Raw genomic sequence first — 21,831 nt, forward strand, 5'->3', positions numbered from 1 at the left:
TTACTACTCGAGGTCAAACCGACCTCGAATTATTATTCAGCGACCCAAAAAACATAAAGATTAGTCATTTTTTTCAACTCAAATGTGTGTGTTCAATTTTAACCTTCAAATGCCCTTGACCCAGACGTCATGGGGTCAATTGGATCGCGGATTCGTGATCAGCGGATCAAATTACATGGAAATATATGTGTCGTGTTCAAATATCAGAGACTTGGTTTTTTTGTGTGCCTGTGTTATACAGGGTGTCCAAAAAGTAACGAATCAAGGAATTAACTTTCCAGGTAGCAAAGCGTTTGCGAAGCTCAAGGTAGTTTTAGGACTAACTTTCGACAAGGAATTCGATGGTGGCCTTGGATTTGTACTTAATGTTAATTTGTACTTCAACCTTAATGTCAAGGTCATTTGGAGGTCAACTTTTTTTTTAAATGGAAACCCCTATTTTCGACACTGCTAATCGAAAGAGCGGAATATTTTACGTCCTAACATGCACTCAGGTCATGAGTGAGGTATGACCTTAAACTTAACCTCAAGGTCATTTAGCCTCATCAAGGTATGGGTCGATGCCACGCTCTACCACTCAGGCTTGGGTTATTGCGACGAAGCTCAAGGTCGTTCTAGGACTATCTTTCGACGAGGAATTCGATGGTGACCTTGGATTTGACCTTCAACCTCAATGTCAAGGTCATTTGGAGGTCAACTTTTTTTAAAAATGGAAACCCCTACTTTTGATACCAATTTTATTGTTACATTTAGCGTCACCCAGGAACAACGGCGTGGACGTAGTAATATCTGTTCCCTTTGGGGTGCTTGTTTTACGAAAGTTCTAAATTATTACAATAAATGTTCAAATTATTTATCGTATAATTCCTGTTCTCACTAACATAAATTCTATTATCTTAAACTGTAAAATAATTCATTCTGCTATCCTGCAATTTAAAAATAAAGAAGGAAATCTAATATTTTATTTAAAAAATTTTTTTTCTTTTTTTAATTTGGCGATTTTTTTGCAAAAAAATTTCTTTTTTTCGTAAAAAGTGTACCATATTGAAAAAAAAGAAATTACTTGATATCTTTGTTTGGCATAAAAATTACGAGCTGTATCGGGCCAACTAATTGGCAACTCGAACTGTAAGGCGTTTTACTCATAAATCGATTAAAATTCAATATTCAAAAATTCAAAATAATTTCTCCAAAAACACGTTTTTTTAATCTCCTAAAACAGGATATTCTTTGAATGTTGTTTTAATTTTATTGTTAAAAGAAAAAAAACATTTAAATAAAAGCTAAAAACTAATTGAATATTATTTAAAGTTTGTTGTGAACTGGTATTTTGAGTAAGTCCGTAAAGTCAAAATGGATCGCCTCTCCGAAAGAGAAAGAATATCGCTACTTATGATGAGAGGTTGGGGTAACGTGCAGAGAACTATGAGAGAAGTAGTGGGTGTGTTTAATCAAGCATTCAGAGTTAATAGAATTCCCATTGCCATGTCGACTGTTAGAAGATTTAATCTTCATGGTCATGTCAGAGATTTACCTAGAGCAGGCAGGCCAAGTACAGCAACGAATGAAGAAAAATCACTCGATGTATTGTTATCATTCACTGAAAATCCACATCTTTCTATCCGCAGAGCAGCTCAAGAGCACGAAATAGGTAAATCGCAGTACACAATATTCTAAAATTAGTAAGTTTTCATCCATTTAAAGTAAATTTGGTTCACAAGTTAAACGAGGATGATTTCGATCGTCGTGTTGAGTTTTCTGAAGACATGATGGATCGCATAGTTGAAAATCCCAATTTCCCATCAAGGATAGCATTTTCAGATGAAGCAACTTTCCAACTTGACGGTACATTAAACAGACATAATTGTAGATATTGGGCGGCTGAAAATCCTGACTGGTTGCGAGAAGATAAATCCCAGTATCCGGAAAAACTAAATGTTTGGGCCGGAATACTAAACAATAAAATTATTGGACCATTCTTTGATGATGGCTATTTAAATGCTCAAAATTATGAAGTTTTGCTTCGAAATTCGATCATTCCTGCGATTAGAGAAATGACTGCAGATAACTTTGATGAGACGTGGTTTCAGGAGGACGGAGCAACTGCCCACTACGGACTAAACGTTCGCACATACTTAAACGGGACCTTTGTTGATCGATGGGTAGGGCGAAGGAGCACAATTGAATTGCCAGCTAGATCACCCGATTTGACGTCGCTAAATTATTTTTATTAGGGTTATTTGAAGGATCGTGTGTACCAAACAAAACCCGCAAATTTAGATGACCTTCGGCGGTGAATCGCAGATGTATCAGCTCTTATTCCCGCTTAAATCATCGAGAATGCCATTCGTGATTTCTACCATCGATTGGCTTACTGTCAGGAAGTAAACGGAGGACAATTTGAACATTTAAAGTAGATCGTTGTAATGATAGTAAGCAAGCGAAAGAGGCGAGGGGACTCACGTAAAACAAGCACCTCGATCGTGAGAGGCAAGGGGACTTACGTAAAACAAGCACCCCGATCGTGAGAGGCAAGGGGACTCACGTAAAACAAGCACCCCAATCGTGAGAGGCAAGGGGACTCACGTAAAATAAGCACCCCAAAGGGAAGAGATATTACTACGTCCACGCCGTTATTCCTGGGTGACGCTGAATATAATAATAAAATTGGTGTCAAAAGTATGGGTTTCTATTAAAAAAAAAGTTGACCTCCAAATGACTTTGACATTGAAGTTGAAGGTCAAATCCAAGGTCACCATCGAATTCCTCGTCGAAAGATAGTCCTAGAACGACCTTAAGCTTCGTCGCAATAACCCAAGCCTGAGTGGTAGAGCGTGGCATCGACCCATACCATGATGAGGCTAACTGACCTTGAGGTTAAGCTCAAGGTAATACCTCACTCATGACCTGAGTGCATGTTTGGACATAAAATTTTCCGCTCTTTCGATTAGCAGTGTCGAAAATAGGGGTTTCCATTTAAAAAAAAAAGTTGACCTACAAATGACCTTGACACACGAAAGTTGGTCCTAAAAGTATATTATTATTAGATTCTTGGAGTGGGCATTGTCCTAAAATAGTAGAAGTTACACTTGTTAATAAAGAAGTAAATATAAAGAAGTAAATATAAAAAAAAATTCCTACAGGAACTACAAGAAAAATTCAACGTTTAGATGTATTTGGCTTTCGCATGTGGAAAAATTATGTTAGACATTTTTTAGACAAAGTAATTGTTATGGATTATGATATGCAATTGTATAAACGTAATAATATTATTAAACTGCAATTTCTAGTCCACGACCAATTTTGATCCCTAAGATATAAGAATCTTATTAAATATTCTTGGTACAAAAGTGGTTACCTTGATGTAAACTGTGGAAAATTTGAGAACCTTGTCGACTTCAGCTTTGGCGATTCTTGCAAAACGCATTGCGAGATTGAAGGCTGCAGGAATATTGCAATAGTTCGCTGTGCTTGGTGTAAAAAATCTTTATGCTTCAAACACTTTTTTGAAGACTATCATTATTGTTCATCATTTAAAGAATGAATTTAACTAATTGTGAAAGTTCATAAAAGTTATTGAAAATTAATGGAATATTAGCTGATTAAATATACGTATTCCCTACTTTTCAGTGCTCTATAAAATATTACAATTTTATCAAAATCGAGTATTCGTTTATTATATTATTTATCTAGATTGCTTTATAATAGGGTTTAAGGGTAGTTCACCCCCGTAACAAAAGATTTTGCGGAAACACCGAAACAGGTCACCTTTTTTTGACATTTTGTATTTGAAAAACATTTTTTTATTTTTTTGTAACAGTTCTGTAAAATTTTACACGAAAAAAATACTAGAAAAATACAGTTTTATCCCTATTAACTCTAAGGGTTGCAACCCTTATTATCGAAACGTATATACTGTTGTTGCGTTTTTCATGGCAATTCTTTTCCATTTTGTTTTATTGATAAATATTGAATAGTACCGAAGATATTGAAAAAAATGTGATTTTGAGGCTGACATTCGGGGGTGGTTTTCACCCCCTTAAAGTGTATATACGCCGATAAAAAAATACGTGTCTTTTATTTTTTGATGCACTATAACATATCTCAGTATTATTGAAATCTTAGAGGGACACCTGGGGTACTTTTCTTGTTATTGCAACTAATTCATATATATATATATATATAGAGTTTATTCAACTTAATGTTACAATTTGATTATTTACAATGTACATTTCAATTTTATTGAGTGACGTGTCTTGTTTCTTTTGCTAGTGTTTTGTGTTGTATATGCGTGTGATTGTGTTTTGTTTGTGTTAGTGTATTTTGCACTTCCTTTTCCTCTTCTTTCATCTGTCCGTATTAGGGCTTTTACACCTTTTCTGCGATATCCTCCGCTCCCTCTGCTTTCACTCATGCTTACTACAGTTCTCTCTTACCAATTTCTTTCTTCTCTCTTTTCACTTTTCTTTTTCTTTCTCTTTCTCTTCTTCTTTTCTTCTTCTTTTCCACTTTAGTTCCATCATCCATGCTATTTTTTCTTTGCTCCCAACCATTATTTCTTCCCACTTTTCTCCTTCTTTTCTTGTCATTTCGCATTTTTCTACTATGTGTTTCCAGTCTTCCTCTTCTTTTTGGCATAATCTACATTTCCTATTTTCATCTTTTTCCCAGTATCTACACCCTCTTGTCTCGTTCCCTAACCTAAACCTCTCTCTTATCTGTAGCCCTCTTATTTTCCCTTTATTTTGTATTTCTTTTAGTCTACTCTTCTTCATTTCCTCCTTTATCCCCTTCCACTCTCTTATATATCTTGATTCTTCCATCTTGTCTTCCGTTTCTTTTTCTTCTTTTTTCTTCAATTCTTCTCTTACTTCTTCCCAGAACTCTTCTCTTTCATCGTCTCCTTCTTCTCTCTCTCTGTATTTTTTACTTTCCCCTAGTCTTTCTTCTCTCTCTCCTTTTTTTTCATTTCTTTCTTCTCTTTTCCTTTCGTTTCTCTTCATTTCTCTCTATGCTTCTTTCTTTATTGTTCCATCCCTCTCTTCTTTTATTTTATTTTCATATCTCATCGCTCTCTCTATTGCTTTTCCTTTTATTTCTTTTCTTCCTGTTTCCCATTTTATCAGGTAACTCGGTGTGTTTCTGTCCAAACCCAGTACCCATTTTATATATTTCATTTGTAGTCTTTCTATTTCCTCGTATCTTTTCCACCCCCATATTTCTGCTCCATACATTATCACGCTTTTCATTAACGCGTCAAATAATATCATCCTTAGCTTCCAATTTTCTTTAAATAATCTTTCTCCCAACCCCCATACTTTTCCTAATCCCATATTTATTTTACCTTCTGTTTTCTTTATATGTCTCTTATTCCCATTATTTTTGCTTATTGTGAATCCCAGATAGTTATATTCTTTTACCATTTCAATTTTCTTTCCTATCCACTCAAAACTTTCTTCCTTTCCTCTTCCTCCTCCTTTCTTACATTTCATCATTTTTGACTATTCTACATTTAATTCCAACCCTCTTTCCTCTAGGAATTTCCTTAGTTTTTTCAGCATCTCTTTCATCCCATTTTCATTTTTTGCCAACATTACTATATCATCCGCATATCCTATCGTCCAGATTTTCTTTCTTCCTATTACCACTCCTGCTTCCTGAATTTTACTAATTTTCTCTTCTAACTCCGCAAAGGCAAGATTGAATAGCGTGGTGCTCAGCGGGCACCCTTGCCTTACTCCCTTTTCTGTGTCGAATTCCCCTATTATCTCTCCTCTAATTTTTATTCTGCATCCTGTTTCTTTATATATTTCTTCTATACTTCTTCTGGTCCTTTTATCTATTTCTTTTTCCTTCATTATTTCCCATATCTTCTGTCTTCTTATCCTGTCAAACGCTGCTTTCATATCAGCGAAGAAGACAAACAATTTCCCACCTTTTTCCCTGATTTCTTTTCTTATTGCCGTTTTTAGCACATATATTGCGTCTGTTGTTCCTCTTTTTAGTCTGAATCCCATTTGCGTATCGCTTAGTATTCCTTTTTCTTCTATCTCTCTATCTAGTCTTTTCCTTACTATTTCTGCATATATCTTGTAACCTGTGTCCATCAGCGTTATACCCCTGTAATTGCTTACTTCTTCTTTTTTACCTTTCTTGTATACTGGTATTATTATTCCCTTTCTCCATTCCTTCGGGTATCCTTCTCCGTTCCATACTCTATTTAGACATTTTGTCAGGTCATTTATTAGGCTTTCAGTCCCTGCCATCCACGCTTCATTTGCAATCCCATCTTCTCCTGCTGCTTTTTTCTTTTTCATTCTCTTTATCACTGCTACTACCTCCCCTACTTTTATTTCCCCTCCCTCCTCTTTTTCACCTCTTTCCCATTCTTCTCTTTCTTCTTTTTGATTGTAGTCCTTTTCTTTTTCTCCCAGCTGCTTCTTGAAGTGTTTTAGCCATTCCTCATTACTTATTTTTTTGTCTATTTTTGTTCTTTTTTTCTTTCCTCCGCTCACTTTTTCCCAAAATTTCCTTCTCGTTCTATCTTTGCTTATTTCCTCCGCCACTTTCCTTCCTTCCTCTTCTTTTGCCTTTCTTATTTCCTCTCTGTATTCCCTCTTTGTTTCCAAGTATCTGCTTCTATCCCCAGTTCCTCTTCTTAGTTCTTTCAGAGCATTCATTACCTTGTCTCTTTTTACCTTACATTCTTCTCTCCACCAGCTTTTTCTTGTTCCTTTTTTACTTCTTATTTTCTTTTTTGTTACAGCGTTCTGCACTCTGATTTTTATCTCTTCCCATTTTTCCGTTCCTTCTACTGCTCCTATCCATCTATGATACTCTTTTATTCCTTCTTCGCTCCAGTCTTCTCTTAACCTTTCTTCTTCTCTGTTTTCTTCTTCTTCAACCCTGTTTTCTAGTTCCACTTCTACTGGTAGGTGATACGATTTGGTTCTCTCTCCCATTTGCATTTTCTTCACTCTCTCTTCCCCTCCTATATTTCCTATTATGTAGTCAATTGTCGACATCCCTCTCGCTCCTATATATGTAATTTCTCCTTCTTCTTCTCCTTCTTTTTTCCCATTCATAATCACTAATCCCGTCTCTCCTAGCCATTTTACCATCTCTTCGCCTTCTGCGTTTATCATACCATCCTTTTTTTTTATTTCTCCTATCTGTCCTTCGCTGTCCCATTCTCTTCCTTCGCCTCCTGTTCTAGCGTTAAAGTCTCCTCCTATTATTAATATTTTTCCTCTATTTTCCTCTATTTCTTCGGTTAGGTACTCATAATTTTCTTTTTTCTTGTGCTGCATGTAGACTGATGCAACTGTGCATTTCTCTCTCTCTATCTCTATTTCCCCTACTATGACTTCTTCTGTCCTTTCTTTCTTCCATTTTACCTTTATTCTCCCTTGTCTTTCTCTTACTGCCATCAGTCCACCCCCTATCTCCCTACCCCTTTTTCCTTCCCTTCTCGAGTCCCTCCATTCAATGTTATACCCATTCAGATTTCTTCCTATTCCTATTTCTGCTTCTTCTCTTTTCACCCATGTCTCCGTAAGTCCTACTATATCAAAATTTCTAATATATTTCCAGTCCTTTTCTTCCAAGCTCTTTATTCCCGCCACATTCCAGAATAACATTTTAACAGTTTTCCTTCCCTTCACCTCTTCTCTCATCTCTCCTCTCCCCCCTTTATTTCCGAAACCCCTCCATTCCTTTCTTTGTCATTCTCTCTTCTCTCTCGTTCCACTTCCACTCTTCCTCCCCTGCTCTTAACCCGTTGTGCCATATTTTAACTTCCTTACCCTTATTTTTCAATTCTCTTGCTTTTCTTCTTACCTCCTCTCTTATTTTCCTCTGTTTCCACGTCCAGTCGTGATCTATATATATTTTTTTCTCCCCTAATTTACTTTTTTTCTTCATTATTCCCTCCTTTTGCTCCCATGAGGCATACTTTATTTTCCACATCCTCTTCCTTCTATACTCTATCCCTTCCTGTCTCTGTTTTGTTTCTGGTCCTCCTATACTCCTTAGGCTTATTATTTCCCCCTTAATTCCCATTCCGTCCTTTAACCATTCCTCTGCATCTCCTTTTTTTTCCGATTTCAGTTCTCTCTCCAGATCTGTTACAATTATATTATTAACCCTACTTTCTCTATCCATCCTCTCCTTCATGTGATCCATTTCTTCCCTATTATCTACTCCTTTTTCTTCTACCCTTGTCTCTCTTCCTTCCATGTATTTTTTCATCTTATTCATCTCTTCTTCCAATCCTTTCATTCTTTCTTCCCACTTCTCTTGTCTTCTTTTTTTTTCTCTTTTCTCTTTTTTCCTTTCCTCTCTATCTTTCTCTAATTCTTCTCTAAGTTTTTCCAAACCTCTCTCCCATTTTGCCTCTCTTTTTTTCTCCGCCTCTTTCATTCGTCTCATCATTTCATTTAGCAGTTCCTCTTTCTCTTTCTTCCCCTCTCTTCTCAGTTCTCTCATTTCTGCTAGTACTCTTTCAAATGCATTGTCTTCTCCTTTACTCTCCCCCACCCCTATCAATGTTCTGTCCAATTCATTCCTTTCATCCCCCTCTGTTTCACTCCCCTCGCTTTCACTTTTGTACCTTTTCGTCTGCCTCACTTCTTCCTTGTTTCCTCCTCTCATGCCCTCTTCACTCTCTCTACCTCTCACCCCCTTTGCCTTCCTCTTATCCCCTTTACCGTCCCTCTCTCTCGCTGTTCCTGGCGTTGTAAACATCTCGTTCCTGTTTCCTATTCCAATTCCCCACCTTGCTCCCGCCTTAACTCTCTCTCTTATTCCCTCTGTCTTCGCCTTTATGCCCCTCTCCTACGCTCCTCTTTTCCCGCCTTCTGTCTTATCTACCCTAACCTATCCTTTTTCCCTTTATTTTTTTTCACCTTTCTTCCTTCGCCCTTTGTCTCGTTCTCTTTTTCTCTTCTCCGAACGCCCTTCCACTCCTCTTACACCTTTTCTCCACTTTTCTCTTCACTTCCTGCTCTCCTTCTCTCCAGAATCGGCCTATACTCAGCACTCACACAAGACACGTCTACTCTCGTCCAAGTCACAATATAACCTCCACTAATTCATATATATTTCATCTAATAATGACAGCATCATGTAAACGTTTATCCTATATGTTAATATGTTTACATGAAACTACTGATAATGAATTTAGACCTAGAGTTTACCAAGAAGTAGTATAGAATTCACGGAATAATTTCGTTTTAGTTTGTAGTATGCCTGGTAAATTAACGACGGAACACGTCAAAAAGTTGATGCTAGACTGCTTAACATCACACTTGAAAGAAAATACTTTACTTTTAACTGATAGTTGGACTGGATAATTAGCAGATCATTTGAATAGTTGCTGAACACCTGATAAAAAAGATTGCGTTAACCTTTTAACAATATCTGCTGGAACAACAGGATTTTGTCAACCATTAGACGTATATTTTTTGGATAATATATTTTACAATCAAACCTTGTTGGAACAGACTAAATAACATGTTTATAATAGAATATTTTTCTTAAAGATGTATTCACTGATTCACAATGAGTTTACAGTAGACATTTTCCGATCGATGCTACAGTATGCTTGGTATAAAACTGGATACGCTGTAGCCGATCCCTGCAAATTTAAAAATGCAAATGAAGTTTGCTTCAATAAAAAAGAAATATTAGATATTTACGCTGAATATGGACGCTCTGCATTCATGACATGTGCTCATTGTAATAAACTTCTACGTTTGTCACAAGATTTTTTAGATAAAAAATGTTGTAACGACAGGACATAATTTAGTTTTTTTTTAATCCTATTTAATTAATAGAAATTAAAAGAATAGAATGAGAACCTTCAAAATATATAGAAAGAGCAGGATTGAGAGTCGCAGCTAAGATTTCCCATGATGAAAACACATCTCGAATAAGGTGTTTCTATAAAACTTGATAGTGGTTCAAGCCTGCGTACTCGGCCGGCCTTACAATCACTGCTCTATCCTGCTTTGTCCCACTCGCATACGTTGACAGGAGCCAACGATCATAAGATGAGAGGAAGGGCCATAAAAATGCAATCTATCTTTTTCCTACCGAATTTTCTTTGTAAGAAACTTTAAAATTTACCATTGAAATAGAATAAAATAAAATTGTTGAGATTCGGAAATTTTTCTTACTTTAATTATTAATAGATAATTATGGCTTCCTAAAATCTATAATCGAGTTCTCACTCTGAAAATCATTTTAGTCAGAAAATAAAGAAAACACTAAGATAATATCCGTAATATTAAATAGGTTTTAATGAATTTTGTAAGTTATTATTATAGGAAATCAAATAGTGATTGTTCTAATAATCATTGTATCATAATGCACATATTTTTAAGATGTATTATTTATCCACTTCAACCCTTACAAAAACAAAATAACTAATAAATAATTTCATGTTTTAAGCGAAAATAACAATAAAACTGTAATGAATTTTATAATAAATCTTAGAAGTTCACGCATTTTTCAAAATGTTTTACTTAATTAGTAAATTATTGCAATTTATAGTTATTATAATTCCCTTACTATTAAATAATCACCATGTATCGTTAAAATTAACTAAGTTCACTACGATTTTGTGTAAATAATGATAACTCATAGCTTCACTCTTGCTATAAAAAATGGCACTCTAGAGCCATCTCTGGAGAAAAAGGCCCAAGTTAAGAAAGAACCGCCCCCTCTCTCTGAAAACTCATGCATTCTGACCTATTATGAATACAAAATCGGATAAGAAAATTTTTTTCACCAATATAGAAAATTGAATCGTTATCATGTCATGGCCCAGAAGTAAGGGATTTCCACTCAGCCATTGCTGATAAAAAGCTCTGTGCAAGACTGCAGGATCAGTACTTCAGAAATCACGGACAAAAAGAAAATTAGAAAAAAATAAGTAGTGGATAAGAGCCAGCTCAAGAAAAGTCAGCCCAAGCAAAGCCAGCCCAAGCAAAGCCAGCCCGAGAACATCTATAATTCAGAGAGAGATAGAGACCAGAGATCAGAGAGTGCGTAGTTCAGTGTAGAACAATACATTAAAAGAAAGAGTAAGTGAATTTTGTATTTGGCTATTTTTTCTTTTTCTTTTCATTCTCTAATTCTTCCTTTTTCTTTTGTTTCTCTTTTTTCTGGAAATTCTTTAAGCGTGAGTCTGGTGAATTAGTAGTTTCTCTGCATAATAATATTGCTCATTCCGCCTTATGCGTTGTACGCAAGCCAAATCAGAGCAACTCTGAGCTTACACTTACTCCAAGCGTACCTGAGAGTAACCTAGACGTCACAATGTTGACATTAAATTAATTTAAACTTTTCAAAATTGTCATAAACGAGTGACATCTTCTTAATCTCATAGTTTTTCCACAATATTTTACCTCGGATAAAATTAATTAAATTATTTTTAAACTACACCAAAATAAAAAAAATTAAGTACTCATCTTTAAGAAATATTAAAAAAGTAAATAAAATGATTAAAAAAATTTTCTAATTTAATAAAAAGATGGAGTCACTTTATTTTTCACTGTCCCCGTCCTTGATTTTGGGTAGTGCTAAAGGAGAAATATACATACGAAGATCTTACATATTTCAATACTTCAATGTTAAAAACGTTATCTATTCAAATTTTGACGGTATTTAAATGTACTTGAGCTAATATTATTAATATGTTAAAACGTAATTTAAAGGTAATTTAAAAATTTATAGAATATTTAGTTCAAATACTAAAATAATCATGATGACAACGTTATGGAAGAATATTTTAGGTTTGAATCGCGTAGAGTAACCCTAAAAATTTATCAGAAGATAATTTAAGTCATAACAATGTCAGGTATTGCAACGAGGATAAAAGAGAAATATAACTAAAAACTAAAAGCTTGTTAAATTTATGAGTGAAAAACAGCGTAAAAATATTGAAAAGATAGGGAATTAGGATAAATGTAAGAGGTGGGGATGAGTGAAATTAATTTCGAATTTTAATTGATTAAATTATTTTTAATTACAAACTTTTTTTTTTTAAGTGTAACTTAAGTTGAACACAACATAGCTTAAGTAACGATTGCAAGAGAAAGAGGGCTGAGGTGCGCTGCGGTTCGCCTTTATATACTCGTATGTTTGTCACCATGGAAACACGGTCGTTGTTATAAACAACTTGACGCGCGTTTACGTTATCGATTTTTTTTTAAACAAATGCACATATATGCACGGTACTAAATTGTTTGTTAATGCACGAAATTTTCATGGTCCCGCTGTTTTTGCATACATCATCTCACTCTCTTCGCTCTTTCAAATTTTCACACTTGTGATTTTCGCCCGCACTCTTGCTTGTCATCTTTTCATATTTTTAATTACTCTCTTCTCTCCCGAGTTGCCAAGTTCAACTAGAGAAATGCGCGCGTTCCGAGTTGCAAAATTCAACTGTGAACGCGCTCTCATCCCGAGTTGCCAAAATCAACTAGAGGAACACAAGTGTTCCGAGTTGCTAAATTCAACTAAGAGAGCGAGTAATAGAGAGAGTAATAGCGAGAGAGTAATAGTGAACGAGAGCTGTTTTATGGGAAAAAGAAGTGATGCCCTGACGAGTCGTTGCTTGGCGCATTCCCCTTGAAGACATTCCCGGCATCCTCAACTCCCTTGCCCGTATATAATACACTCATACTTCGTGCGCTCATGATCGACACAATATATGCACACATATCGATGCACAAATATGGGCACGCATACTTGCGCATGCACACTCACACATGCATACGTCCACAAATAAAAAAACTCACCCACACGCTCACGCACATACAAATGTATATATAATTATATATATTTTATTTTGCGTAAATTAAGTTTTCTCCCTTTTCATGCTTGCGGGCTTTTGAGCTGCCTTTCGCAGTGCACCCAAACTATGACCACAAAACTATTTTATTGAAGCGCCCACCACGTGCGGGCGAGACCGAAACAAGCTTCCCTTATTCATAGCTGTCCGTAACAATAGGTGAAATCTTAATGGGGGTACCGTATAAAACTTTTTCTATCTTATAAGATCTCTCTTGGCGATTATCTCTTGGGAACCTTCCCTTGTCCGTCAGGAGATGACAAGACCATTTCTGATAAAAACAACAAAAACTGGAAAATCGTAAGCGACAAAAGACAAAGAAACAGCCCAGAATATCAAACTCAAAACAAAAAATGAAAAGCACAATTATCAGATTACAGGCTAAGTAACACAAGAAACAGATACGAAATACTTCAAGAAAAAAAATTAAGGAAATTGAAAGAAAACAATGAAGTAAAAATGTTGAAAAGCAAATCCACCTCCGATCTTCGTTTAAAATGTAGAAAATGTCAAACCGTTAGTAAATATCCTGAATGTAATAGCGAAAGAAAATTACACCTTAAAAGTGATAGAACCAAACAAAATTAAAATTCATCCGACAACTTTAGAAAAATATTTGCCAATTATTACTGCATGAAAAGAAAAAAATACACAACTTTACACTTATTAGCGTAAAGAAGAAAAAGATTTCAAAGTTATATTAAGTAGTATTCCTAAGCATTCTTAAGTAGCATAAGAACATCGATATAAAGTGATAAGTATTCATAATATAAGGCATCGTATCACAAAACTACCATTGTAGCTTTTCACAGTTGAAATTAAACATGATTATAAAAGCCAGAAAATTTATAAAGTAAACCGACTTTTAAATACGGTAATCAAATTCGAGCCACTGAACGTTAAAAGAGAAATTTCTTAACGCCATAATGCCAAGAATACGGGCACACCAGAACTATTGTTACCGAAATGCTATGTGTGTGTGAAATATGTTAAACAACATCAAACTGAAGAATGTCCAATGAAACAAAAATAAAAGACGTAGCTTGTAAAAACTGCAAAGGAAATTATTTTGCAAACAATTAAGGTTGCCCAGTTCGTAAGCAACCCCAAAAAAACGATTTCCAAGACTACGAAAAAAAAACGTTAAATCAAAACAGTGTTCAAGTTCATCAAAATCCAAATTTAAATTTAAATGCCAACGTCTACAGAGTTAGACCAAACATAACATATCGACAGATAATATCAAAACAAAACAATCAGAGTAAATATTAATATCAAAATAAACAGTTTTTCAAGCAGAGCTAAGTAGACATACCAACGAAGTAAACATAAATAATGAACTTGAAAATATGATGGGGCAGCTGATCCAAAGAATAGATATTATATTAAATCTTTTAACTGTACTAGTAAATAAAATGGCAGTCTAAAACTCGCTATCTAGAAGGCAAGCGGTCTTATGTAGAGGCATATTGAATTAAAAGCATTTTTAATCTATGAAAATATGTAACGCTACTCGCACGTTACCAATTCTTTGGGTGGGCAAGTGAGGTGCACTCGCTCATAGCAATCAAGGATGGGAAGGGAAAAGGTCAAGAAATACTCTTTGAAATCACATTTCAAAACCATTAAATAGTTTTACCGAATTATTAGTACCACAAACTTTATAAAACCTTACACACTAACGAACACAACGATGTTATTAACACATACTGCACGTAAAAGAGTGTAACGGGGGCAGCACCTTATTCGGCACTGACGTCACCAATTTATTAAGGGGAGAGTAAGAGAGGCACTTTCGCTCTTTAACAATCGGGGAACGAGAGGATAGGTCGAACGAATAAATAATTTTCCTTACTTGGAAAATACAACTTAAATCTATTCAGACAAACAAATACAAAATCGGTTATAATAAAGTTTGCATGACGTGCACATGTACAGAACAACTTAAACCAACGCGGGAGGATGAATGGCCCGGCGACTAAATCGCCTTGACTATTTGCCTCCTTACAAAGGAAAGAATACGTCGAAACCTCTCTACCGCATTACGATGAGCGTAGCCGGCAAGTGATCGCCTGGCTACCTATCGTTCCTACGCGGCCGCGCATCACCATGAGAGAGAGAAATACCGGGAGAGAGAGATAACCTGACCTTTGTCCTTGGCGATGAGCCGGCAACGGGGAGTTGACCTGGCCGCTGGCTGGACGTCTTCCTCGGCGTAGCCCGTGGTGAACCCACTGGAAGTCATGCCGTGCACGGTGGCGAGGGCGATACTGAGTGCCCTGCTGCAGGTATTGTACCCACACGTTGCCTCGTCTCGCCCTGGTCTGGTCACTGCTGCACGTGTACTTCTCTCATTGCGCTGCTACTTCCAACTTCTCTCCTTAACTTTCTTCCGGAAACTGCTCACGCGACTTGACGCATGGTCAGCGTTCGCGCTCTCGCCGGGCTCTCCCACCAAGCCCACTCATTAGGCGGCGTGCGACAAAAGCGCTAATTGGTCGCGCGTTACACGCCGGCCCAAACCTGCATAGTGCGTGCATAGACGCGCACTCTAGCATGCTCGCTAACTCTCTCTCTCTCTCTCTCTCTCTCTCTCTCTCTCTCTCTCTGTGTCTCTCTCTCTCTCTGTGTCTCTCTCTCTCTCTGTCTCTCTCTACCTCATAGTCGCTGCGCTCTTGCTTCTTCGGGCGCTCTCAACCTTGCTCGGCAATCTTCGGCGGCTGGAAAAACATAAAGGCCAGTGGTTAGGCGCAATAAATATATGCGCCGAACGCTGACTACGTCGCCATGCCGAGCGATAAGAGGGAGAAAGAGAAGGAGGGCAGACAAGGAGCAAGCGTACTGCTTGCTCTCGTCACAAGAGAAGGAAGAAAAAATAAACTAAAATTACCCCCGTTTACAAAATATAACCGATACACGAAACGTGTCGTCCAGCAGGTGACCGCCTTGGCGATAAACCAACTTATTCTACTTATGCTAAGTGAAACCGCTCGGCGAAGGATCGCCTTGACGATGCGCTACCTTAACAATAATGCCGGCCGAGTAATTACAAGCAGGTAGCCAGCGCGCTAACGCCTTGCCACCAACTGGACACGCTCGCTGTACCACTAAAGAGAGAGAGAAAGAAAAAATAAAAGAGAAGGGCCTTGACCTTTTCTGTGCGAGATGTTGAGGAGACCTGGCTGAGCCATGCGAATGGTGTTGCTGGCCGTCGCTTGGTGACTCCTAGCCGGTTTCTTCCAGATATCGTTCCTCACAGAAATGCTGGTAAAGGGCACTATTCCTTTGTCTCTTTGGCTTTTCGTCTCGGCTCCTTAAGTGGCGTGTGCGTGTTCGGCTGACTGATTTCTGCCTTTGCACTGCTGAATAACTTCTAACCGTCTCTAGCCAAACTGTCAAACTTAACTCTGTGTTTGACCGCAATCAGCAGCGACCTTCAACTTTTCCTTTTTTCTCCCCATTTGACCTACTTATTAGGCGGCGCGCGACCAAAGCGCTAATTGGTTACGCGTCGCGCGCCTGTCTAAACCTGCGTGGAGCAGACACACCCCTCTCTCTCTCTTTCTCTTTTTCTAACACCTAGCGTCGTCCACTTCTACGACTTTGGGTCGGCTCGGCCTCGCTCGGCGATCCTGGTTAGGTGAAAAACAAAGGCCATGCATTAAGCGCATTCTTAAATGCACCCAACGCTGGCCCCCGTGCCTTGCCGAGAGAAGGGGAAATAGGGAAAAATACTGACGAGAACAAGCGCAACGCTTGCTCACAAATATAGACACCATGTTAATATCAGAAAGATACATTACAAGTAAAAATTATCTTAATATATTAAACTACACTACACCGTGCATAAAATCAAACCCCCTTTTAATAAAACGCACAGAGGTACAGCGATTATAATCAAAACAAAAATAAACCACTACATCCATACTTACACTAGAGAAATCTACTTACATGCAACCAGTGTAATCATCAAGGGTAAAGACGGACCGATAACAATATAAACAGTTTACTGTCCTCAAAGCAATACAATTACAAAAGAAAACTAGACTGACTTTTTCAATACTCTAGGGAATCGTTTTATAGTAGAACGCGATTATAATGCGAATTGTCCATGATGGGGATCAAGATCATCAACTCCAACATACAGAGATGTAGTACTCTATGAAATACTACAAAAAAATAACTATATTCCGATATTCAATGGAGAAACAACATATTGGCCTATAGATATAAACAAGCTTCCGAATTTGATTAACTTTGCTATAGTAAAAGATATAAACATAAATTTTTTTGAAGTGCCATCATGCTTAGATTTATCATTAGAACTCGCCGGCACTAATTACTCTACACCACCAAGTATAAAGTAAACAATAATATAAAAGTCGCCTGGAAAAAATATGCACTTTACATTGAGGAATGCATAACGTGCAACGTTCATCTCAAAACAGCTAATAATGTAGAAAGCAGTATTACCTCATTCAATTTAATACTAACTTAAACTATTAACAAATATTCTACTAAAAATAAATAGAAATTAAACGCAACAAATCACGTCCACTAAAATAACCCAAAAAAAAAATTATTAAGAAAAAAGTATCAGATAACTAGATCGTGTCAACACAAAACTAAAATAAAGGAGGCATCCTCAGATCTAAAGAAAGTATTATATGAAGAAAGAAACACATAAACGCAGAATTATCTCAGATCACTGAGTCCTATAGAAATAACCGATTACTTATTATCGAAAGCTATTAAACGACTTAAAAAATCAACTATATTTATACCGCCTATCAGAAAATCTGGTGGCAACTGGCCGAAATCGGAAGAGGAAAAAGCTTAAACGTTCGCAAATCATCTTAATACAGTATTCAATCCGTACTAATAGGTGACAACTCGCGCGAGTCGAGTTTGTCCCGTACGAAGGCTCTTTTAACAGCCGAGCGGCCTTAGACTCGGGCGGTAGTCAGGCTTTCGGGCACCCCGGCCCGTTCCCGCGTCGATAATGAAATCCGCGTTAATTATAATTTGACACTCGATATCGTTTTCGTAAAATAAATAATTGAACGTTTATTACGTTCTTCGGTTATTTATTATAAGTAAAATTGTAATAGCGACTCTCTTTAATATAGCGGGGAAGCATATGGATACACTTAAAGATGTTTACAATTATAATATTTATTCTAGTCTCTTTTATAACATAAATGAATTAAACAGAATAGAGATTTTTATATGTATCCTGAGGCACGTAATTTTCGCGTTGCGATATCTAGTATTTTTTTGTTACATAAAAATATAATAGTATTACTCACTTCGTATTATTACAGTAACTATAATTTGGTCCAAATTATTATTCGATTCGTGATATGGCCAATCACCTTTCCTTTTAATCTGGTCAGATTCAATCGGTCCAATATGTTTTTACAATGCTGTAGTAATGCACAAGACAATGGTAGTTGCTATGATTTTATTTGTCTAAAATCTTCTTTATCTAATGACGTAGTAACACGCAAAATAAAAATGATAATTCTTGTGATTTTCTGTTTATGTAAAATTATCGAAGCAGTCGCACTCGATACTTCTAATTTTTTATTATAACTCAAAACAATTAAAACAACTCAGACTTTTATTATAGTTTTAGTTTCAGTAGGAAAAGAATATGCGGCCTTCTTAATTGAGCGCTCGCTTCTAACTGACTAATTCTACTCTCCTCTGCTTTCGCCGGTTTATTATATAGCCTTTGTCCCTAGCATGCCGTCTCTCTCTCGCGTATACGCTTCGGATGTTTACGCTTCTCGTGGCGGGTCGTCTTACCTAGCTAAGCACGCTGACTGCAGCATGCAGTCCCAGCATGCTGGCTCAGCGTGAATCAGCCTCTATCGCTCATTCCCAACGAGTCGCGCACACGAATACTGCTAGCTATGCTATGTCCGAACGGAAATCCCGAGAGCAAGGTTTTATTCGATAGTATATATTTGTAACATAATAAGACGTCACGTAACATCCCTCCCCCCTTAGAATCGTTGCCGTCCTCGGTAACGTTTTAGGTCCAATTAGGGTAATATAAGAATAAAATAACAATATACATAGTAATGATAAATAACAGTAAAATAATATAAATGGTCCTCTTTATTCATATATAAACAAGATGATTAAGAAGAAGGCACAAGCTTGTTAATTCGGTCCAATTATTACTTGCGCAACGTAAGTTGACGGTTATCATGTCCGTCTGTTAAGTCTAGTCCTTCTAAATCTAGTAGACAGGAAGCTTGATCCTGGAGAAATAAATCTTGGTCCTTTGGATTGGCTGAGGGAGTTTGTAAGAACAAGGTCAGCTTGTTGATATTGTCAAAGGGGGACCCGTTGTAATCGTAGGTCCCTAAATTGCACTCTTGTAGATGTTGATCCCAATCTGAAAGGTACACTGGCCTTCCACAGAACCAATGTGTTCTCAGCACATGTCTATTTTGGTATCGGCAAATGGTCCCATGTGCTTCCAGTTCTGTCTTAGTAATGTAATGTCCGCAGGCACTATGATAGACATAGATGGACCTGTTCCTGAGTTTGGCTGTGAGACGACGAGGTGGCGAATGTTTCGCCTTATATCGCTTATTTAGGTTACTTAGTGCTGAAGTGACGCTCCAGCCGAATATATACTTTATTACTCCCATAGGCCCGCAGGAGCCTTGCCATATTTTAATGTAATCGACCGGTCCAAACCGCGTGAAGTCATCGTGGACCCGTTGTTCTGGCCACGGTTTGTTCTGTTCGTCTCGGTGCGGTATGAGGAAGTGCAATCGTCGGTCGGCATCATCCTCCCTCGCGTAGGCTGTGGTGGTCAATCGCGGTGTGAACCCCATTGGGTTCGTTGTTTCATCTTCATCTTCCGAAGAGTTCTCGTCTGAAATGTGAGGTGACCATTCCCCCGCGGTACATGGGAAGAATTGTAGTATTGCCGCAGCGTAATCATGCTCATGAATAAATTCAATGATGGTTTCTCCATCAGATGAGAAGGACGGGCCTGCTACCGTTGTAGCAGATCGTATGGTTCCCACGGTACTAAATAGTTTGATGACCGCAGCTTCTTGTCGCGGGTCAACAAATTTGACTCGGATTGCGGTGAGGGAGTCGTCTACCGGTGCAACAGATCGGAGGCGAATTCCGTTAATTTCTTCCATCCTAAGGTAAAAATATGGTCCGGTTAGTTGCATAATCAAGAGAGAGAAAGGTACATAGATTCGAGACTAAACATAGACAAGAGTAAAAAGATAGGTCACAGATTATAAGTTATGGGTCCACTAAATAACATAATAATAATGCAATTGAGAGGGTCAATAAATTATCCTATGGCTTATAGTTTATACAGCTGATTCGAAGTATATTCTATCTACAGGGTCGATTTCTGTTATCCCGTCTTCTTCCGTTAGGTCAATTCGTCGGGCTTTTCGCAAAGTTGCCCGTGGATTAGGAGTAGGTCCATTGATTTAATTTCTGTGAGCGTAACAAGATCCGTGAAGGGTCCATTTTTGTTTAATCCTATATTAGGGCGGCTTGTTTCAGAGGAGTTTATTTTGTACACTCTTCTCACTTCTGATTTAGGGTATTGTTTTTTATTTTTTCCTTCCCTGAGCTTATTTTGGTGCTGCCATTTGCAGGTGGTATCATGTTCCTCATAGATCGATGCGTCTTTGTCGCAAAGCCAATGGTGCCTAGTTTCATCACTATGGTCCCATCTTCTTTTCCTTATATCAGCATATCTGGCGCCGTAAACAGGGTCGCATTCTTTTAAGGCTGTTGCGACATCAGCAGCTTTGTAGTACTGAGCGTAACCTATAGAAAGGGCTCCTTTGTTATCCCGTACCACTTTATGATACACTAGGGGTCCGAACTGTGCGAAATGTTGGAAAAATGAGACTTCTCTATATCTCTGTTCAGTTGTCCAGGGAAATCGACAAAATAGTCGGGTTTTTTCCGTAAGCCTGGAATCATTTCGCCGTAGCGGTTTCGGTTCTCCAATACGGCCACGACTTATCTCGCTTATGTTCCAGTTTTTTATTTTTTTTGCTTCAACCGCATATTTAACTCTAGTAAATTTGCAGAGAATAGTTCTTGTACTGTTGTTTGCGAGATTTCGTAGAGAATGAAACTCCTCTATGGGTCCGATACTCTCTAATCGTGTCAGGAGTTCGCTTAGCGCCTTATGCTTCAAGTATCGTATCTTGATGCAGGTCGGGTCTATTGTGAAATGGTCGGACATGTTACTCATGGCGATAGTGGGTACTGAAACAAATGATCAATTATTTATTGATTAAAAAAAATTCATACAGACTCCGCTGTCTGGATTTGTAAACCCGAAGAGTTTTCCGATTTTGCCAACGGATTAGATATAGTCGCGGAGGGTTTCGGTTTCTTCGAGGGTTGAATGTGAAGGGTTTCAATTTGAGTTTGTTCCTTGGGTCGTTCTTCAGGCATCCAGGCGGGCGTTTGCTTTTTCGTGGTCGGTCCGAGGCTATGAGGGATTGGCCGGTGTCGAGGATGCGGTGTATGCACGTGAGATGATTCGTGTACTATGGTATTTTTTTGTGCTTTTGTGCGTGCAATGCAACATTTATAAATTATACTGATAATTATGATGATTAGGATATTAATACTGATTCCTCCATAAATCAGTCCTGATTGCGTTGTTGTGATTTTTTTATGATTTCTTATCATTTGCGTCTTTTCCATGATGTCGCTTAATGTTTTTTCTTGGCTGGTCCAGATTTCAGCTTGTGGGGCCCATTCTTCCAATTTAATATCCGTTTCAGATAAGTAGGTTAGTGTCGGGTAAAGATTCGTTAGGTTAAGGGTTAAATTTGGTTGATATAGGTAAACATTTGTATCGTCTTTCCTTACTTCCGTAAACAAGATCGTATCCTTGGTATAACCAATGCACCCCGGGGCAATTCTTAATATCCCTACCCCTTGTATTTCGG

The 21,831-nt window shown here is 37.6% G+C and overlaps 1 protein-coding gene across 3 annotated transcripts in view; it reads right to left on the reverse strand.

The window, feature by feature from the left end:
- LOC131675357 (cadherin-87A) overlaps positions 1-21,831 on the reverse strand; it is a 943,248-nt gene that overhangs the window by 230,563 nt on the left and 690,854 nt on the right. The window contains exon 23 of one of the 3 annotated variants that reach the window (XM_058954307.1): positions 9,556-9,637. The exons of the other annotated variants lie outside the window; for them this stretch is intronic. Coding sequence (XP_058810290.1) covers positions 9,568-9,637 — 70 coding nt within the window. The 3' untranslated portion in view covers positions 9,556-9,567. Of the gene's footprint in view, positions 1-9,555; positions 9,638-21,831 lie in introns of those variants that run through there. 3 annotated transcript variants of the gene reach the window in all.

Source organism: Phymastichus coffea, unplaced genomic scaffold (genome assembly GCF_024137745.1).
Source record: "Phymastichus coffea isolate CEN01 unplaced genomic scaffold, Cenicafe_Pcof_1.1 PCOF00020, whole genome shotgun sequence".
NCBI classification, from domain to species: domain Eukaryota; kingdom Metazoa; phylum Arthropoda; class Insecta; order Hymenoptera; family Eulophidae; genus Phymastichus; species Phymastichus coffea.